General features: G+C 38.0%; 1 protein-coding gene across 2 annotated transcripts in view; it reads right to left on the bottom strand.

Moving 5' to 3' along the window:
- LOC132851038 (golgin subfamily B member 1-like) overlaps nucleotides 1-16,023 on the bottom strand; it is a 53,824-nt gene that overhangs the window by 22,101 nt on the left and 15,700 nt on the right. The window contains exons 11-20 of one of the 2 annotated variants that reach the window (XM_060877609.1): nucleotides 14,507-14,622; nucleotides 13,989-14,106; nucleotides 13,426-13,517; nucleotides 12,732-12,891; nucleotides 7,393-7,499; nucleotides 5,794-5,884; nucleotides 3,685-3,818; nucleotides 1,738-1,847; nucleotides 1,120-1,288; nucleotides 891-995 (exon numbers count right to left, since the gene is read on the bottom strand). In XM_060877609.1, coding sequence (XP_060733592.1) covers nucleotides 891-995; nucleotides 1,120-1,288; nucleotides 1,738-1,847; nucleotides 3,685-3,818; nucleotides 5,794-5,884; nucleotides 7,393-7,499; nucleotides 12,732-12,891; nucleotides 13,426-13,517; nucleotides 13,989-14,106; nucleotides 14,507-14,622 — 1,202 coding nt within the window. Of the gene's footprint in view, nucleotides 1-890; nucleotides 996-1,119; nucleotides 1,289-1,737; nucleotides 1,848-3,684; nucleotides 3,819-5,793; nucleotides 5,885-7,392; nucleotides 7,545-12,731; nucleotides 12,892-13,425; nucleotides 13,518-13,988; nucleotides 14,107-14,506; nucleotides 14,623-16,023 lie in introns of both variants that reach the window. The other variant, XM_060877608.1, reaches the window with a different exon arrangement.

Raw genomic sequence — 16,023 nt, forward strand, 5'->3', positions numbered from 1 at the left:
AGCTTTAATCGTGGCATGGTTGTTGGTGCCAGTTTGTGTTTCAGAAACTGCTGAGCTCTGTTTTTGAGATTTTCACACAAAAACATGCACAAATAGGCAAAACATTTAAAGCATCCGACTCTCACCTACCTTGATTTAGACCAATGCACTTATAAAAAATGTACTCTTTTTATATACATAATTTATATAATGAATATAATTGTATATAATGAATCCTTAGCAGCTTGCCTACCTACACACTTTTTCCCTTCACAGGGAAGCATCATAGCATGGACTAGGAACCTGCAATCTGACCTCTATATACAGCATGTGATGCTGGACCAAGGCCAGGAAGATAGAGAAAGACCTTAGCTATCCAAACAGTAGACATTTTGTTGCAGTTGGGGAAGCACTTTTGCTTTGTGAAGACCAAATAAGAGAATGAGGATCAGCTACGTCCTAGAGTCCATTTGGGTCCTCGACCAGGACAACACCTCAGACTAGAACCTGGACTTGACTGTATTGCACACACTACCTGAAGTAGATTGTGCACAGCATATATTGCACTTAAACTGCACTGATCTCTACCTTATTAATAATTGTCATACAGTTATTTCACCGATCCATTAATCTTTAAACTTACATTATATTTTCCTCCTTTGAAACTCTACAATAGTTTTATTTTGCTTTTTTATTGTAAGTCTCTTTTTATTCTACTTTTACAATACGGACACTGGTTTCACGTGACATATGACCAATAAATACAAATTTGAGCACACACTGAATACACATCTGCACTTTATTCATATTAGTCAGTTTGTTCTGCTGCCAAACTGTATTCATATGAAAAACTTGTATTTTTTTATATCTTTTCTTTCACTTTTTGTGTATAAAAAAAACAAACCACTCACCTTCTCTTTCAGCACATTAAGCTTCTGCATGAGCTCTGCGACTGTTTCTTTCATTTCTGTGCACTGCTTCTCAAATGTACTGCACTTCTTGGTCACATCAGAAAGCTGATAAAATATATAAATAAATAAATAAATAAATAAAAAACAACTTAATCTTCTCTTTTATAAAAGAGAGGAAATGGGGGGTTTACTTAAAGTGTAAATTTTAGGCAAATGCAGGGTTACGCACATTGTTTTCGGTCACTAGTAGTTTATCGGCAACGTCTTTGTGCTGCATCTCCTTCTCCTTCAGTGCGTCTTTCAGACTGTCGATAAGCTCGAGTTTCTCCGATGTTTGGGCGAGTGTGTGCTCTTTCTCCATCAGAGAGGATTCGAGACACTCCTGTGTGCTGCTTAGCCTGAATTACAAGTTGAATGAATTAATAGAGGGAGACAATAATGAAAAACTATGGATATAACATGTGCCTGATCACTGATTTATTTCTTAATTTATTACAATTAAACCTTCTAAGAATTTTACCAAGGAATTTATCAGCGGGATATTTGTTTATCGTGGTTTTGAATTTTGTTTATACGTTTGGCGAGTAATAGGTACATTCAAAATTATATTTACAATAATAATAAAATTAAGATGCTGCATCAACTAGTCCCAACTAGTGAGTCCCAGTTTTTGTGGTTGTGTGTGTCATGAATTTGCCGAGACATGCCGCGGAGAAACGTGTTGCAGACAGATTTAATATGTGACGTGTGACTTGTAGCTCCAATGTAAAACAATTTTGCTGGTCAAATATTACTGTGATAAAAGAAGAAATTACCCAGACAATATGTTTTTTTAAAGAAATATTACCCTTTGAGTTGCTCGTTCAAACTCGTGACAAGAAGCTGATGCTTTTCAGCATCTCTGCTTTGCTGACTGCGCAGGCTGCTAAGCTGAGCTTGCAGTTTCTCAGATTCATTCTGAAAGGCAAAAGGTTAAAATGTACTGAAAAAGTGTCAAAGGGAGCTTTTTACTTGGAAGTGAGTTTAAAAAGCACCAAAGCCCAAACAAAGCAGGAGAGCAGTGAGTACAACAAACCCAACCAAGCCAAGATTAAAGGACACCGTGTGTAATACGCATACACCTGCTCTCACATATACATACAGTATACACACTCTCTCACACACAAAACACACCTGAGAAACCCAAAATGTCCGACCTTCTTCATCAACATCGAAGGTCACCTGTGTTAGAAGGATGAGTTACAGAGTTCTTGAAAAGAACACATGCAAATTACTGGAAGTCCAAATAGGAAAAATGGACAAAACGTCATTAAAAGAAAAATAGAGGTTTGACTTCTGAGGGTGAAAACTGTTTGATGGGGAAATAGAACATAGCACAGAAAACTGAGAAAGGATTCAGTACCAAGGGCTCTTTCACACTGGCTGTTTAGTCCAAAACATAATAAAGTGAAGGCTGTTATGTGGCCTGGTAAGAGCACTATGGTACCAAACCCGAGACTAACTGTAGGAGTTCGGGTTGCACTGGTGCTGCGGTTGTTGTGAATGTGAATGCAACATTACTCGTACTCGCATCCGTACAGGAAGTAAAGTAACCTGTGTACGTGTTTTAGTGTTTGAGTTTCCACAACACACGTGTACCATGAGTGACAGGGATACAATGTGGGGCATAGAAGATATAAGATGCACTTTACAGCACCAAATTCATTTTTAAAAATGCTGAGTCATGTTGCGTTCTCCATGTGTATTTGTGATGATATAATACGAATGCATCGTGGCTCAACAGAATCACGCAAAAATGTCTGAAACCAGACCAATGCTGTCAGGGTGCCAGAAACAATCACGCTAGGATTCGGATCATGGCAGTTTGAAAACCACCTAAATAAGTAAAAATAAATCAAATAAAGCAAGCAAGCAGGCAAGATGAAACGCAGAATATTTCAAATGAAGCCACCTTTCAAAAACATGAAGTGCTTTGTTACACTGATTATACACTGATGATGCCAGGTGAAATGATTACATAATCTAACATTTGTGATGGCTCAGTAAAAGCAGTAAATGATGAGAAATACTACATCAACAGTTTATTATGGCTTGTTAAGTTTCGCTTGCTTTCACTCCGGACGCACACAATACACGGTATTAAGAATCATGTGTGTAAACTTTTGAACTGGTTCATTTATTGTGTCTTGTGGACTAGAGGTACACATCTGCTGTGTGAAATAACTTATTCAGAATAGCATTAAATAAAACAGAAAATGCAATTTTTATAACTTTTTATTATATTTTAGATATTTGAAAAAAAAAAACCTTGTCTAGTTATGTTTGTCCTTATGACTCCGGAAAGTATTCACAGCACTTCACTTTTTCCACATTTTGTTATTTTACAGCTTGATTCCAAAATGGATTAAATTCATTATTTTCCTCAAAGTTCTACAAACAATACCTCATAATGACAACCTGATGGAGCATGAGAGGTCTTGCAAAGAAGAATGGGAGAAACTGCCAAAAAATAGGTTGTATTGTGCCAAGCTTGTAGCATTATATTCAAAAAGACATAAGGCTGTAATTGCTTAAAGGTGCTTCAACAAAGTATTGAGCAACGGCTGTGAAAACTGATTTATGCACTGTAAGAAAACTGTTATGTTCTCAGATTTACCAAATCCTTATTTACACACACCATGTTAGATCACGGACATATTTCTGGTTGTGCTAAATTATTAAGTTAAGTTAAGTTAAGTTTTAAAAGAGATCAGAGGAGTCATGCATGAACGTTAATATAAAACATTCGGCGTACCTGTAGGGACTCGACGCGAGCCTGTAACTGCAACCGATCTTCCAAGTCCTGACAGCGCTCTTCCAGTCCAAGGATTTGCTCCTGCAGTTGATTTCTTTCAAGTTCCAGTTCTTCCACAACAGACCTCAGACCCTCTAAAAGATTAGATATAGACTGGGTTAAAAATGTATTAGGAGAAAAACCAATCTGCAACGTTACTGGGAAAGTACCATCTATGTTTTAAAAATTTTTGGACACTTGAAGAATCACACCCATTTGTGCTCATTTCCTGATGTAGTGCCCCGTTTGCTCATATAATAACCACTAGATTTGCTTTCCACTAGATTTCTAAATTTGGCTGAATGTGGGGGACGATAACTGCATCTCAAATGATATACTTATGCACTACAGTAATACTCTACTGTCTAGTGTAATTTTAGAAGGGTAGTAAAGTCTCAAATGGAGCACTAAAGTATTTTTACTAACTAGAAGTATAAGCTGTTTCCCAGTCGATGGTAAACAATTTCAATTGTTATTGAATACGTTATCATACATATCAGTTGAATACAATGAATTTTTAATATGCTGAAAAATAATGTACACAGTGTGGGCTAATTTAACAGACAGTTGTAAGATGTTGCTGGCTGTCATGCTATTTTTCTCTCATAAAAATGCTGTAGCATCCTGCACAAGTATGTGATTTGTTAACTGGAAATCTACAGCATAATACAGACACATAGATTGCGCGTCAAAATTTTTGCCATGATTGGTTGAAAGCCAACGTATGGGCGTGATGGTCGGGTGTGCACAAATACTGTTTTCTCAAAGCCACTTACTGTTGCTATGGCAACCAGTATCAAGATTGTCTACTGTGACCTGTGACTTATGTGTGTTCATAGCTTTAAAACTCGTGTCTCTGCACGATATGGCGAACGCGTTTCCTTTTGCGCCGTCCTTGCAAGACGCTTATCTTAATTATGCCGTGAAGAAAACATCGTTTGAATCCATTCATGCTCCACAGAAAATGCTTCAAATTATAATGCATTCACTTTGCTACACAAAACACAAATGGTTGAAAAATAAACACTTACCACAGATGAAGGGACTACACACCAACGTTATTACACCAAAAAAAAAAAACAGAATGTGCATTCAACATGGACTACAGCCTACAGAACCGAGACTAGGCAGTTCATCCAGCACGCACATGCCCCGAATAATCTACAAAAATAAAGCACAACTACAAAAAAATGTCAAACAAAAACAGACCATCACACTGGTTTGATTGATGGGTTAGAAAAATGGAAATAAAAAATATAAATATGCATTTGAATAAGATTGAGTGAGGTATAAAAACTTCATTGCCAAATGAGAAAAAGAATGCAAACTAAATACAAATAAAAAATAAAACAAGGCTGATGTTCATAACAACAATTTATGCTTATAATTTTTAGAAATTAGCTTAAGTTTAAAATTTAAATCTTAATAGATGTTACTATTAATCTAAACACCCATTCAGAAGGCTGTCTCTGTAACATTTCCAGTAAGACTTTGCTCTTTTAAGCAATTCAGTGCGTCTGTTCACTAGATACACGTATAAATTTACAGTGTGAGAAAATTCACATTCATTTGGTGCCATGGTTACAGAAAAGCAGCATATTCAGCCTTTTGCTAGCATTACAAACTGAGCGATTTAGCTACAGTAGTCGACTCCCTCTTTGCATAAATTACGATAATCAATGTGTCTCGATCAGCTTTCGAGTTCGTGTCCCGTACTAGAAATGAAGTCGTATTTTCTGGAGCTTCTCAGCATGGAAAAAAAAGAAAATCTCAGCTAACTTTGTCTACAAAAAGAAGTACAGTAGCTTGTTTAGGCAGGATATACTGTGACTAACCTTAAAGAATAGCTAAAACTGGCCTAAAGTTCATGATTTTCGACCGTAGCTTTGATCAAAATATATACATATAAATTATAAGCAATTTTAATGCTTTATGAACATGAGCACTTATAAAGAGTTTTATGCAAAAACAGTATATGGGGATGTTAACCTATGAGGAGAGTGCATGCCAGGCTGAACTGTCTAGTGTGCTTCACACCTGTGTTTGAGGCAGTGAATTCGGGCCACCAACCTCCCATGTTCTCCCCTTCCATTGGAGTGATACTGCCAGAGGGATTGTGGGAATCTGGGAAAGATGACCTGTTGGTGAACTCAAAGTCCTCCTGAAACAACAAAGAGTTAATCACTTGGATAATAAAACATATCTAACCAAATACATATTGCACAAAATGATGATGAATAATTCCATTTAATTATGAACAACAATTAAATACATGGCTTCATCCTTTCCTTTGACAATAACAACAAACTAACAGCACAATTCTATCCGAAAGTGAAATACGTATTCGTTACTTTTAGGTTAAGTATGTATACCAATCAGCATAACATTAAAACCACTGACATGTGAAGTGAATTACACTGATTGTCTATGGGCAAGAGGTGGGATATATTAGTCAGCAAGTGAATGGTCAGAACAGAATTTGACAAGGGCCCAGTTGTGATGGCATGAGGACTGAAGAATCTCCAGAGAGAATCTCCAAAACAGCAAGTCTTGTGGGTGTTCCTAGTATGCAGTGGTTAGTAGCTACCAAAAGTGGTTCAGGGAAGACAGGATTTGCAAATGTACCATAGAGTGTGAAGTCTAGCCTGACCACAGAAGAGCCACTGTAGCGTAAATTGCCGACTATGTTCCTGCTGACTATGATAGAAAGGTGTCAGAAAACACAGAATATCCCAGCTTACTGTGTATAGTGCTGCACAACTATAGAACAGTCTGCGTGCCCTTTCTGACACCTGTCCAATACCAAAAGCACCTACAACAGGCATCTGAGCATCAGAATCAGAAGCCTGGGTGCGTGTCTGTCGCTTACCTGTGGGAGAGATAGCACCAGGGTGCACTACAGTAAAAGGCAAGCCTGTAGAGGCAGTTTTGCTTGTAAACCTTGGGTCCTGGATTTATTGTGGATGCTATTTTGAAATGTACCACCTACTTAGTCCCTGCTGAAGACCATGAACACCTCTTCATGGTAATGATATACTCTAAATTTGCTCAGGAATGGTTTGAAGAACAAGACGAAAAGATTTTGACTTTTCATGCAAATTCTCCAAATCTGATTGAGCATCTGTGGGATGTGCTGATAAAAAAAAATAAATCCAAATCCATGGAAGACCCACCTCACAACTTATATGATGTAAAAGAATCTAACATAATGGTGCCAGATACCACAGCACACCTTCAGTGATCTTGTGGAGAATAGGCCATGAGGGCTTAGAACATTTCTGTGGCAAAAGTGGGACCTACACAATATTACAGGTGGTTTTAATGTTATGGCTGATCTGTGTAATTATTTATTAACTCTGTATGCTTCGCCTAATAGCCTGAAAATAATTTAGAAAAAAAAATTGTATTCATGATGTAATAATATAATTAGTAAAGGGGCTATTAGTAAATGAAGAGCATATTACCAGCTGCTAATTAAATACCTCAGTTTTATTGGTGTGGAAAAAAAAGACATTTACTTGAAACATTTTATATTTATTGAGTAGAACTAAAGTTAAAAAACAGCTGCAGACAAACAGGCACCAATTTGGTTATCAAAGCCTGTCCCCGGCTTGTTCCTCAGTTGTATACCTAATCTCTCCTGACCAGACAGTACGAAACTGCTCGTACCTGCAGGTTGTTGGGGCTGGAGCTTCCCGTCTTCTTGCCCCTTTGTGGACGGAGCCCTCGAGCCTGAGCCAACTCCTCCTCCAACTCCCGCTGCCGATTGGCCAATGCTGGATCGGAGCAGCCAGGAAAGAACCAGTCATCCTCAATCAGTTTTGTGCCACAGGAAGTTATGAAGGGTTTAATAGCATTTGCACGAAGGAATGAAAGAAAAAGCAACTGACAAATGAAAGGAAGTGACTGATGACTTGATGAATTGTGTGAAAAGAGGGGGGTGTAAAGGGAACTAGATGAAGAACTGAAATACATCACATGCATGCACACACACACAGAAGCTCCTGCATTCGCACACCACAAAGCAGTACAAGAGGACATGTACAGTGCAAGCGCATGACCAAGAGCTGTTTAGCATACACTTAAACAACATTTCCTCCAGCTCATTTAAAATATTTAAGAATTTATGATACAACACTGGCCTCCAGTTGGTTCAGAATGCTGCCACATGTCTTTTAACTGGAGCAAGGAAACGAACATTTTCCACCGCTTCTGGCCTCACTCCATTGGCTACCTGTGTATATTGGGGTCCAGTTTAAAGTTCTTTTACTTGTTTTTAAAGCCTAAAATGTTGTTGCTCCACCTTATCTCTGAACTGCTTCATCCCTACAGTTCTGTCTGGTCGCATAGATCGTCTGATCAGATGCTCCTCGATACACGGAAACCAAACAGGATGTCTTTTCTGCTGCTGCCCCTAGGTTGGGGGAACAACCTGCCACTGTATATTAGACAGGTGCCTACAATCTCCATATTTAAAAGCTGGCTTTTGGTTCAGAACAACTATAACCTGGGGTGAAGCGCATTCAACAATCTTCCATCAGAGGTCTCACAAATGCAAAAACAAAAGTTTTGATGTGACCTGGACATCTAAATCCTCCACATTTATGTTCATATTACACAGATCATAATGTACAACTGTATTAATCAAAACAAGTACATTGTTGATAACTGATCAAATATGAGCAGCTCTTAGTACTGCGCTTGTACTTGCATGGACTCCTCTGTACGTGCCAGTGCGTCTTTGCCAAGTGTAAAGATAAGTAAAATCCATGCACATTTCTTCATGAATTTCTTTCCTGAGAATGAATGAGAAAGGCAACAGGATGAAGTGTGTTGTCCAGAAGCAACAAACTGACTGCGAGGGAATGTGTTTGTGATTGCGTTAGGAAATTCCTCCCCGATTCTGCTTTGTGAGCGGGCAAAGCTTTTGGGTTTCGTAAAGCGTGCTTACATCGACATCTGATTGAATAAGAATGTGAACGATCGGCACAAAACATATCCCCATCTGTTTTGTGGCAACAGTGAAGTGTGGCTAAGAAAATAGATCAAAAATATTAAGGAAAGGACGTGACATGAAGGAAAAAAACAGAAACAGGAATAGAGATTGGACAAAAACCAAAAAGAGGTAAGCAGTTGAGTTGACAGTTTATTGGGTACACTCCTTGGCTATTTTATCTGGACACACTGTAGGTTTAAACTTACTGACTAACTTAGCTGCTGCAGTCCAGCCGTGCTTTACCCAGCTGTATGCAGGCACGACCACCAGAGCAGCTCTCACTACCACCACAGTTAAGGTCACTACTGTTTGAGAAAGTTCCAGGGGTCTCTAATCTTATCCACAAAGAGCTGGTGTATGTGTAGGTCTTTACAATCCAAACAAGCAGGAGTTGCACCTGATTCCACCTGTTTCATCAGTCGACCTTGGGGTTTCAGGAGACGCTTGAATGACTTCTGCTTGATTGGAATGAAAACCTGTACCCACGCCGTCCCTTTGTGGGGAAGACTGGACATGCCTAATCTAGCCAGTGCAGTGGTGATGCAAATAAACAACATTTTTCTACATGACAGTGCAGCCTGTCTCTGCAAATTAATTCTGTTTAACTGCATGTGTGAATTCCCACTGGCAAGCCAGCTGTCCTGAATCCATGCTTAAAGTGATCACTCTCCTGGTCCAGGTACCTGTATTTCATTAACGGTCTCTGACTCTAGGCCCACTTTGCTAGTTCATTCATATTGATTTCAGACTCTCTATCTTAAATATGGTTCATTTCCTATTCCTTGCATTTTGCAATGCTGAGAACACATCATGGTCACCATTGATGCATTCCGACTCTGCCTTCTGTTTAATCGACGCCACCTCCTATCTCCCTTCTTCTTCGGTATTCTCTACATAAGCTAGGTGGCTCCAGGCCTGATCTTTTCCAGGCTCTTGGTAAAAAAAGCCAAACCAAATCCTTCTGTCTCTAGACTCATAACTGCTGAGTTTCTAATTTGAACCAGCACTTACAGTATGAGTGGAGTTAGACATACAAAAATAAAACGTACAACATACACAATTGTTACCGAAAGTCTCTTGTAGCACAAGATAATCTTTACAGCATTCTTCAGTAGCAGTGTTCTGATCATCTGCCAAATTTGGCATGAACCTGTGTATTTTCTGTAGTATTATATTATCATCTGACCAAGGGATGCATATTCATTCAGCTCCCTAGTTCACTAGTTAAGGCACTGATCAGGGAGTCGACCATTTTTAGGACTGTCTCAATTTCAATATCCATCCAGTGGAAAAATCAATCCCTAAAAAAATGCACCACAAAACCGTGGGTGCATCCATGTTCACAAAAGATTACTTATGTTTGTGATATTAACCTTACAGTTATGCCTTGTTTGAGTCTACCAGTGCCAAAATTTGTATACACAATATACTGATTTCCCACCTAGGGATCTGAATGACACCCCCCCCAAGTCTTCTTCCAAATATTTCCTCTATTCTATGCTAAAATCTACTGCCATACTGATTTGTTTTAAATCTATTGCCACAACGACAACTTGTGTCTCCTAAATGTGTAACTTTTGTGCCTGAGACAGGTCAGCTTTCCAACCTAATGCAATATTTTGCTCACCATCACTACCACCTTCACTTCCCACCCTCCTGCTCTCATAGGCAAGAAATAGGGGATAGTTGATGGGAAAACCTCACAGATGCTCAACCAGGATATACTGTATATTCAGCAGAGTCTGGATTAGATACGTAATGCTGGAGTGCGGTAGAAATGTGTCCATAGTCAATAAAGCCAGTACCTTCAAGGTGCATTTATTGCTGATAGCATAGCCAGTGAGTGTAGATATAAGGTAGGACACCTTAGTAAAAACGTCAGTTTAATGATGGCTATAAAATAGGAACGAAGAAACAAAAACAAAAAATAAAGATTAGGAAACATGCAGGAGAGAACATCGTAATGTCCAAAAGTCTGAAGCATATATTCAGCTGATGGTTGTTGTTCAGAAATGTGTCATCATAAACAGATTTATAACGCATTTTAGAAAACTGGAATCTACAAAAGTTCGCACTTCACTTTTCCTCGCCTTCAAATTCAGACTTTTGGAGTGTCTCTTAAATCGAGATTTCTGAAAAGACTGAAATCTGGTGGAAAAAAAGACTGGTGAGATTAGGGCTAGAATTTGACCCTCTGTAATGATACTACACCATTGGTTGCTTTGTTGTGGGTCAGATTACTGTGAGTGTGAAAAGTAGAGCAAAAGAACTGAATATAGCAATAAAGATTGCATTGTTAGAATTAGTACATGGAAGAGGTAGGGAAAAAAAGAACCAAACGTGTGTGTTAATAGTGTGTATTTTACAACTCCAGGCCACAGCACAAATAATCTCAATCCATTTAAATGAAGAAAAAAAAGTGTCAAACCAATAATGTTCAAAGATGTGATTAGAGACTGTAGCTTAATCAATGAAACTAAATTAGCCAAAAACCGAGACTTACAAATTTGCCACAATTCACTCAATTTAAATATACCGTAGTAAATATGTTTTAATGTTAAGAAATCTGTATCTTAATAAATAGGCATGTGCTGATAATGAGAACGTAGCACTAAAAAAAGTAATATGTGGCCAATCAGAATTAAGAAAAAAAAAATTGTTTGTCACCAAAATGTGGCTTCGTTTCTTATAGTTATTGAAGATTAACTATAAGTTACTAGATTAAAAGATGAGTGAGGGTGATCAATTTACATAAACCAGTTCTGTAGTGAAATCTCATGAGGATATTGGCAATAAAACACCAGCGTTGGTGGTTTGATTCTCAAGTGAGAGATCAGTGTTTGTGTTACTCGATTCAGTCACATGTAACCGATGCGTGCATTATTATATTAATAGAATAAAAGCCTTTATTTTATCACATATAAAATACATTAAATTACATTTTGTCACAAAAAAATTACAGAACAGTGAAATTCTTTCTTCGCAAATCCCAACTTAGGATGTTGGGATCGGAGCACAGGGTCAGCCATGATACAGTGCCCCAGAAGCAGAGAGGCTAAAGGGCCTTGCTCAAGGTGCCAACAGTGGCAGATTGTGATTGACAGTGCTGGGGCTTGAACACAGATCCTTCCTAGCTTTTTTTTTTTTTCAGGTCGAGATAACAGCAGTGTAAGATCCTTCTTAAAGAAGGCACTACCTTTCACTTTGATTATATTGGATATCCACACATGCCTATTCAGAAATCTTTGTTACACCAAAAAGCATATATTTATAGCATCTAGTGTGTGAATGAGGTGATATTTGAGCTGTGCCTGGTCAATAAGAGGTCATCAGATCCAGAAAATAAGTACAAATTAAAATGTAGGGGGGAAAAATAGGAATACAAAATAAAGAAAAAGAAAATGATGATGTCAGACATCTGCTTCGGCTGTACTGCTCCCGTTTCCGCATCTGATAGGTACAAAGGGATGATGGGAAGCAGGAAGCAGTACAGCAGCAAAACAGACGCTGAGTGAAACCTGCATGCACAAAACTGACGGGAAACTGTTTCTCTTTGGCTGAACCGATCACAAAGAGGGAGGGAGAGAGGGATGGGGGAGATGAAGGGCGTGAGGCGTGACGAGGCACAGGGCCAATGTTCGACTCGTTGGCGATGGAGAGAAAATGAAAACATAAATAAGGGACCATGCTTTAACCCTGGCATGAAAAAATGCAAGGGAGGAAAGGAAATTCACAATGTCTAAGACCTCTTAATGGTTTTTATTTTAATGCTTAAATATCCCTCCCTCATGGATAAACAAATCTGCCAAATAAATAAATGTAATGTCATTCTAAAAAACAAACAAAAAAACTGCAAGGTTAAAGCAAATACTAGAAAGTATGGAAAACAAGAAAAGCTCATAAAGTAACATACAGAACTAAGAATAGAGCATCTCAGGCAGAGAACACTGTTATTATTGTTATTATTATTATTGTTATTATTATTATTATTATCCCCTCTCCTTCTCCTTACCTTCTCTTTCCTCCTCGATGTGGCTCATTCGGATTTCTAGCATGTTCTTCTCCTCTCGGATGTGATTTCGTGCCGCTTCAGCTTCAGCCACCATCGTCATCATATCCTGCCACTCCATCACCTGACTCTGAGCATCGTCCATGCTTCCAGCTTCACTCGCCTGCAGAAGAGTTGATCAGTTAGCACTTTCCTCAGCTAATCCTTATGAACGGAATCACGACAAGAGTGACGGCGACAGTTGGTGTCTGGATGTAGGTGTGTCCAGCGACGCAACAAAGTTGAGGAAACGTTATGCAAATATGGAGCAAACTGGTGCAGCGATTACCAATGGGAGTGATGGCAGAGTTCACACACTGCTTCTCCCTCATCTCGTATATGATATGATGCACATTAACACTACTGAATTTTACAGACAAAAGCCAAATCTCCCTCCTGAAAGTTTCATTCCAAAAAAAACTGATCTGTTGTTCAGTGGAAGCCTAGTTGCATCACCCACTGACAAATGTTATTGCTATGGCAACCAGTAATAGAAACGCCTACTGGCCACATCATAGCACAGCGAATGGAGACGTGTGAACATAGCTTTGTTGAAGTACGTGACAGTCTGTGGAAGATTAACACCAGGATATGTTTACTGACCCAACTGCTTACAAGCCTTCATGCCGTACAGTGTCAATAAAATAAAATATCTGACCTGGGATGCAGCTCTCTTAGTGACTTGCTCCAGATCGGCCTGCATTTTTCTCTGCTGCTCCTCATACACCACCAGCTTGGACTCTAAAACATCTACAAACAGAACATAACCACTTTACCTGCATGAAACTATAAACATATATTAATTGTGTATATACTTCTGACTTGCATATCCGACAATGTAGGAAAAAAAGAAAGAAAGAAAAGAAAGAAAGAAATTTGTGCAGATCCCAAACGTGTACTTAACTTTTAGTTATAACTTATTTGACAATAAGTCTAAGTTATTTAGAGACTTTACAGCGGTATATATATGCATTATATTATAATGACCTATAGCGCTAGGGGAACACAATGAACAAAGATTTGAACAGTACGGTCATTCAAGGTTATTGTTATATTGCACGGAACTCTGTAAATAACACAAATAAACATTTTGTGTGTCCTGCACCTCAGACTATTGGAGTTCTGCCTGTTTTATGCAATAACGATTTCAATATTCCGATGCATCTGATGTTTTGTTGAGTTGTTTCAGAGTATAACATGTTCTTTTCTTTCCCCTCGTACCATTTTTGCCCTTGAGCTCGTCATATTGCTCCAGTTTACACAGCAGCTCTTCTCTCTCCTCTTCCAGTTCGCTGACACGGGCACGAAGCGCCGTTACATCCGGGGCCGCGGTTCCACACTGGCAGGTCAGACACACAGAACAGAAACAAAAAAGCAGGCATTTACTACAGGGCCTTTCCGTAGCTATCATCACACTACAATAAGACGTTACATTTTATTATCTCTAAATTGCATTCAAGAAAACTGAAAAACAGAACATTTAAATGTGCATGAGATACATATTGTTAATGTGCATTTATAATAATATACTTCATTTACGTTTATTTTGAAACCACTTTCTTACGTTCTTATTCACATGGTCACAAAACCAGGACATAACAAACCAATCAAAATGAATATAAAATGTTATAACACACAGGTGCATGCACAAGCACGCACACCCCCTTTCCTCTTTTTTCTGAATTACAATTCTTTTTTTATTCTTTCCTAGTAACACAAGAATTATCAACACAGCAAACCTGCGCTTTCTTCAGCTCATCTTCTAGTTGGCGGGTGCGGGATTTGGACCAGGCTTTCATCCTCAAAAACTTCGCCTCTGACTTGCTGGCTTCTTCTGCTTTGAGCTTGACTTGGGCTTAGAAAAAAAAAAAGCACATAAAATGTGTTCTTGTTATTACATTGTCGGTTAAAGAAAAAAGGTTTATCTTGTGTGTTCTTGTTGGTGTTTTAGCACTAGATGAATATCATTGTAACTGGCTTGTTCAAGTTCTTGAGCAACATGGTTTGATTAAGGAAATCTTTCAGCTTGGTTGGACAAGATAGAAAATAAAATATTGTATCATGACTCACAAGGGCATTCTTACACTACTTGACATGTAACAGTATACAGCTAGTCCCTAGTTTACAAAGGAGATGTGTTCCAATGACCTCATCGTAACTAGAAAATATAACACAAGTCGAATCATGACCTAGGCTACCCAGGAGTCTTACAGAATAGTGATCAGAATGGGCTAGCACATTTGGCTAATGCAATCTAATAGAATGTTTGTTTAGTAAAAAACACTAAACTGCTATAAAAACTTTAACAATGATCGTAACACTTAAATGAAATAGCTATAGCTAAGTATAAGCTAGGTTTGGGTTACTGATGACTGCGTTAACTTAGTTGTCGGAAATTGAGGATGGCGACGACTAGTAAAACTAGTCTAGTAGACTAGTAAAACTAAGGGCGAGGCATGGTGTGAGAACAACGGATCGTACCACATATGCTGCTATGATAGCCCGATCGCGCGGAAAGATTTTGAAAGATTTTTAAACAATTTTGTTGTATCGCCATCATCTATAATAAGTGTGAAGTCAAACTATAGTAACTTGGAGTATAACTGATAAATAATATAAAATTTTCCTCACAAACCTCCAGCAACACACCAGATTAAATGTGTCAAACCACCATAAATTTCTTTATTAAAGTGAATCCTTCCAGAATTTTATGAGTTTGCGGTCACAAAAATAAACAAAAAATCAAGCAACTGTGCAATATTCTGAAGCGCTGACAAATTTTAAGTTAAATTTTCTGCAGGCTTGGGCCGAAACGTGTCATGTGACGTCATTGCAATGTACATTGAGACAAAGCCCTCTTTGACAAAACAGCAATCCTGTTTTTACAATTTTACAAAAAAAGGCTTCAGCATAATCAAAAATAAAAAAAAATCTCCACATAAACTAGAGTGGCTTCTAAATATAAATAAATAAAACAATTGTAGCTTTTAAAAACTATTTATTATTTACAAAGACAAAAATGTTTTAAAAAGATTTTAAAATTTAAAGATTTTTTTAAATTCTGTTTACAATTTGATCAGCCACTTTCAGTCAGTTCATTATTATTATTTTTATATTATTTATTATCAATCTTCAAAATGATAAAAAAAGACATCACTATCAGCAATATCAGCGATATATCAGAAAAGTACTTTGATGTAAAATGATCATGAAACTAAGATTTAGTTTTGTATTTTTCAACAAATGTGTAAATCTT

This window comes from Tachysurus vachellii, chromosome 9, assembly GCF_030014155.1.
Source record: "Tachysurus vachellii isolate PV-2020 chromosome 9, HZAU_Pvac_v1, whole genome shotgun sequence".
In the NCBI taxonomy this organism is placed as follows: domain Eukaryota; kingdom Metazoa; phylum Chordata; class Actinopteri; order Siluriformes; family Bagridae; genus Tachysurus; species Tachysurus vachellii.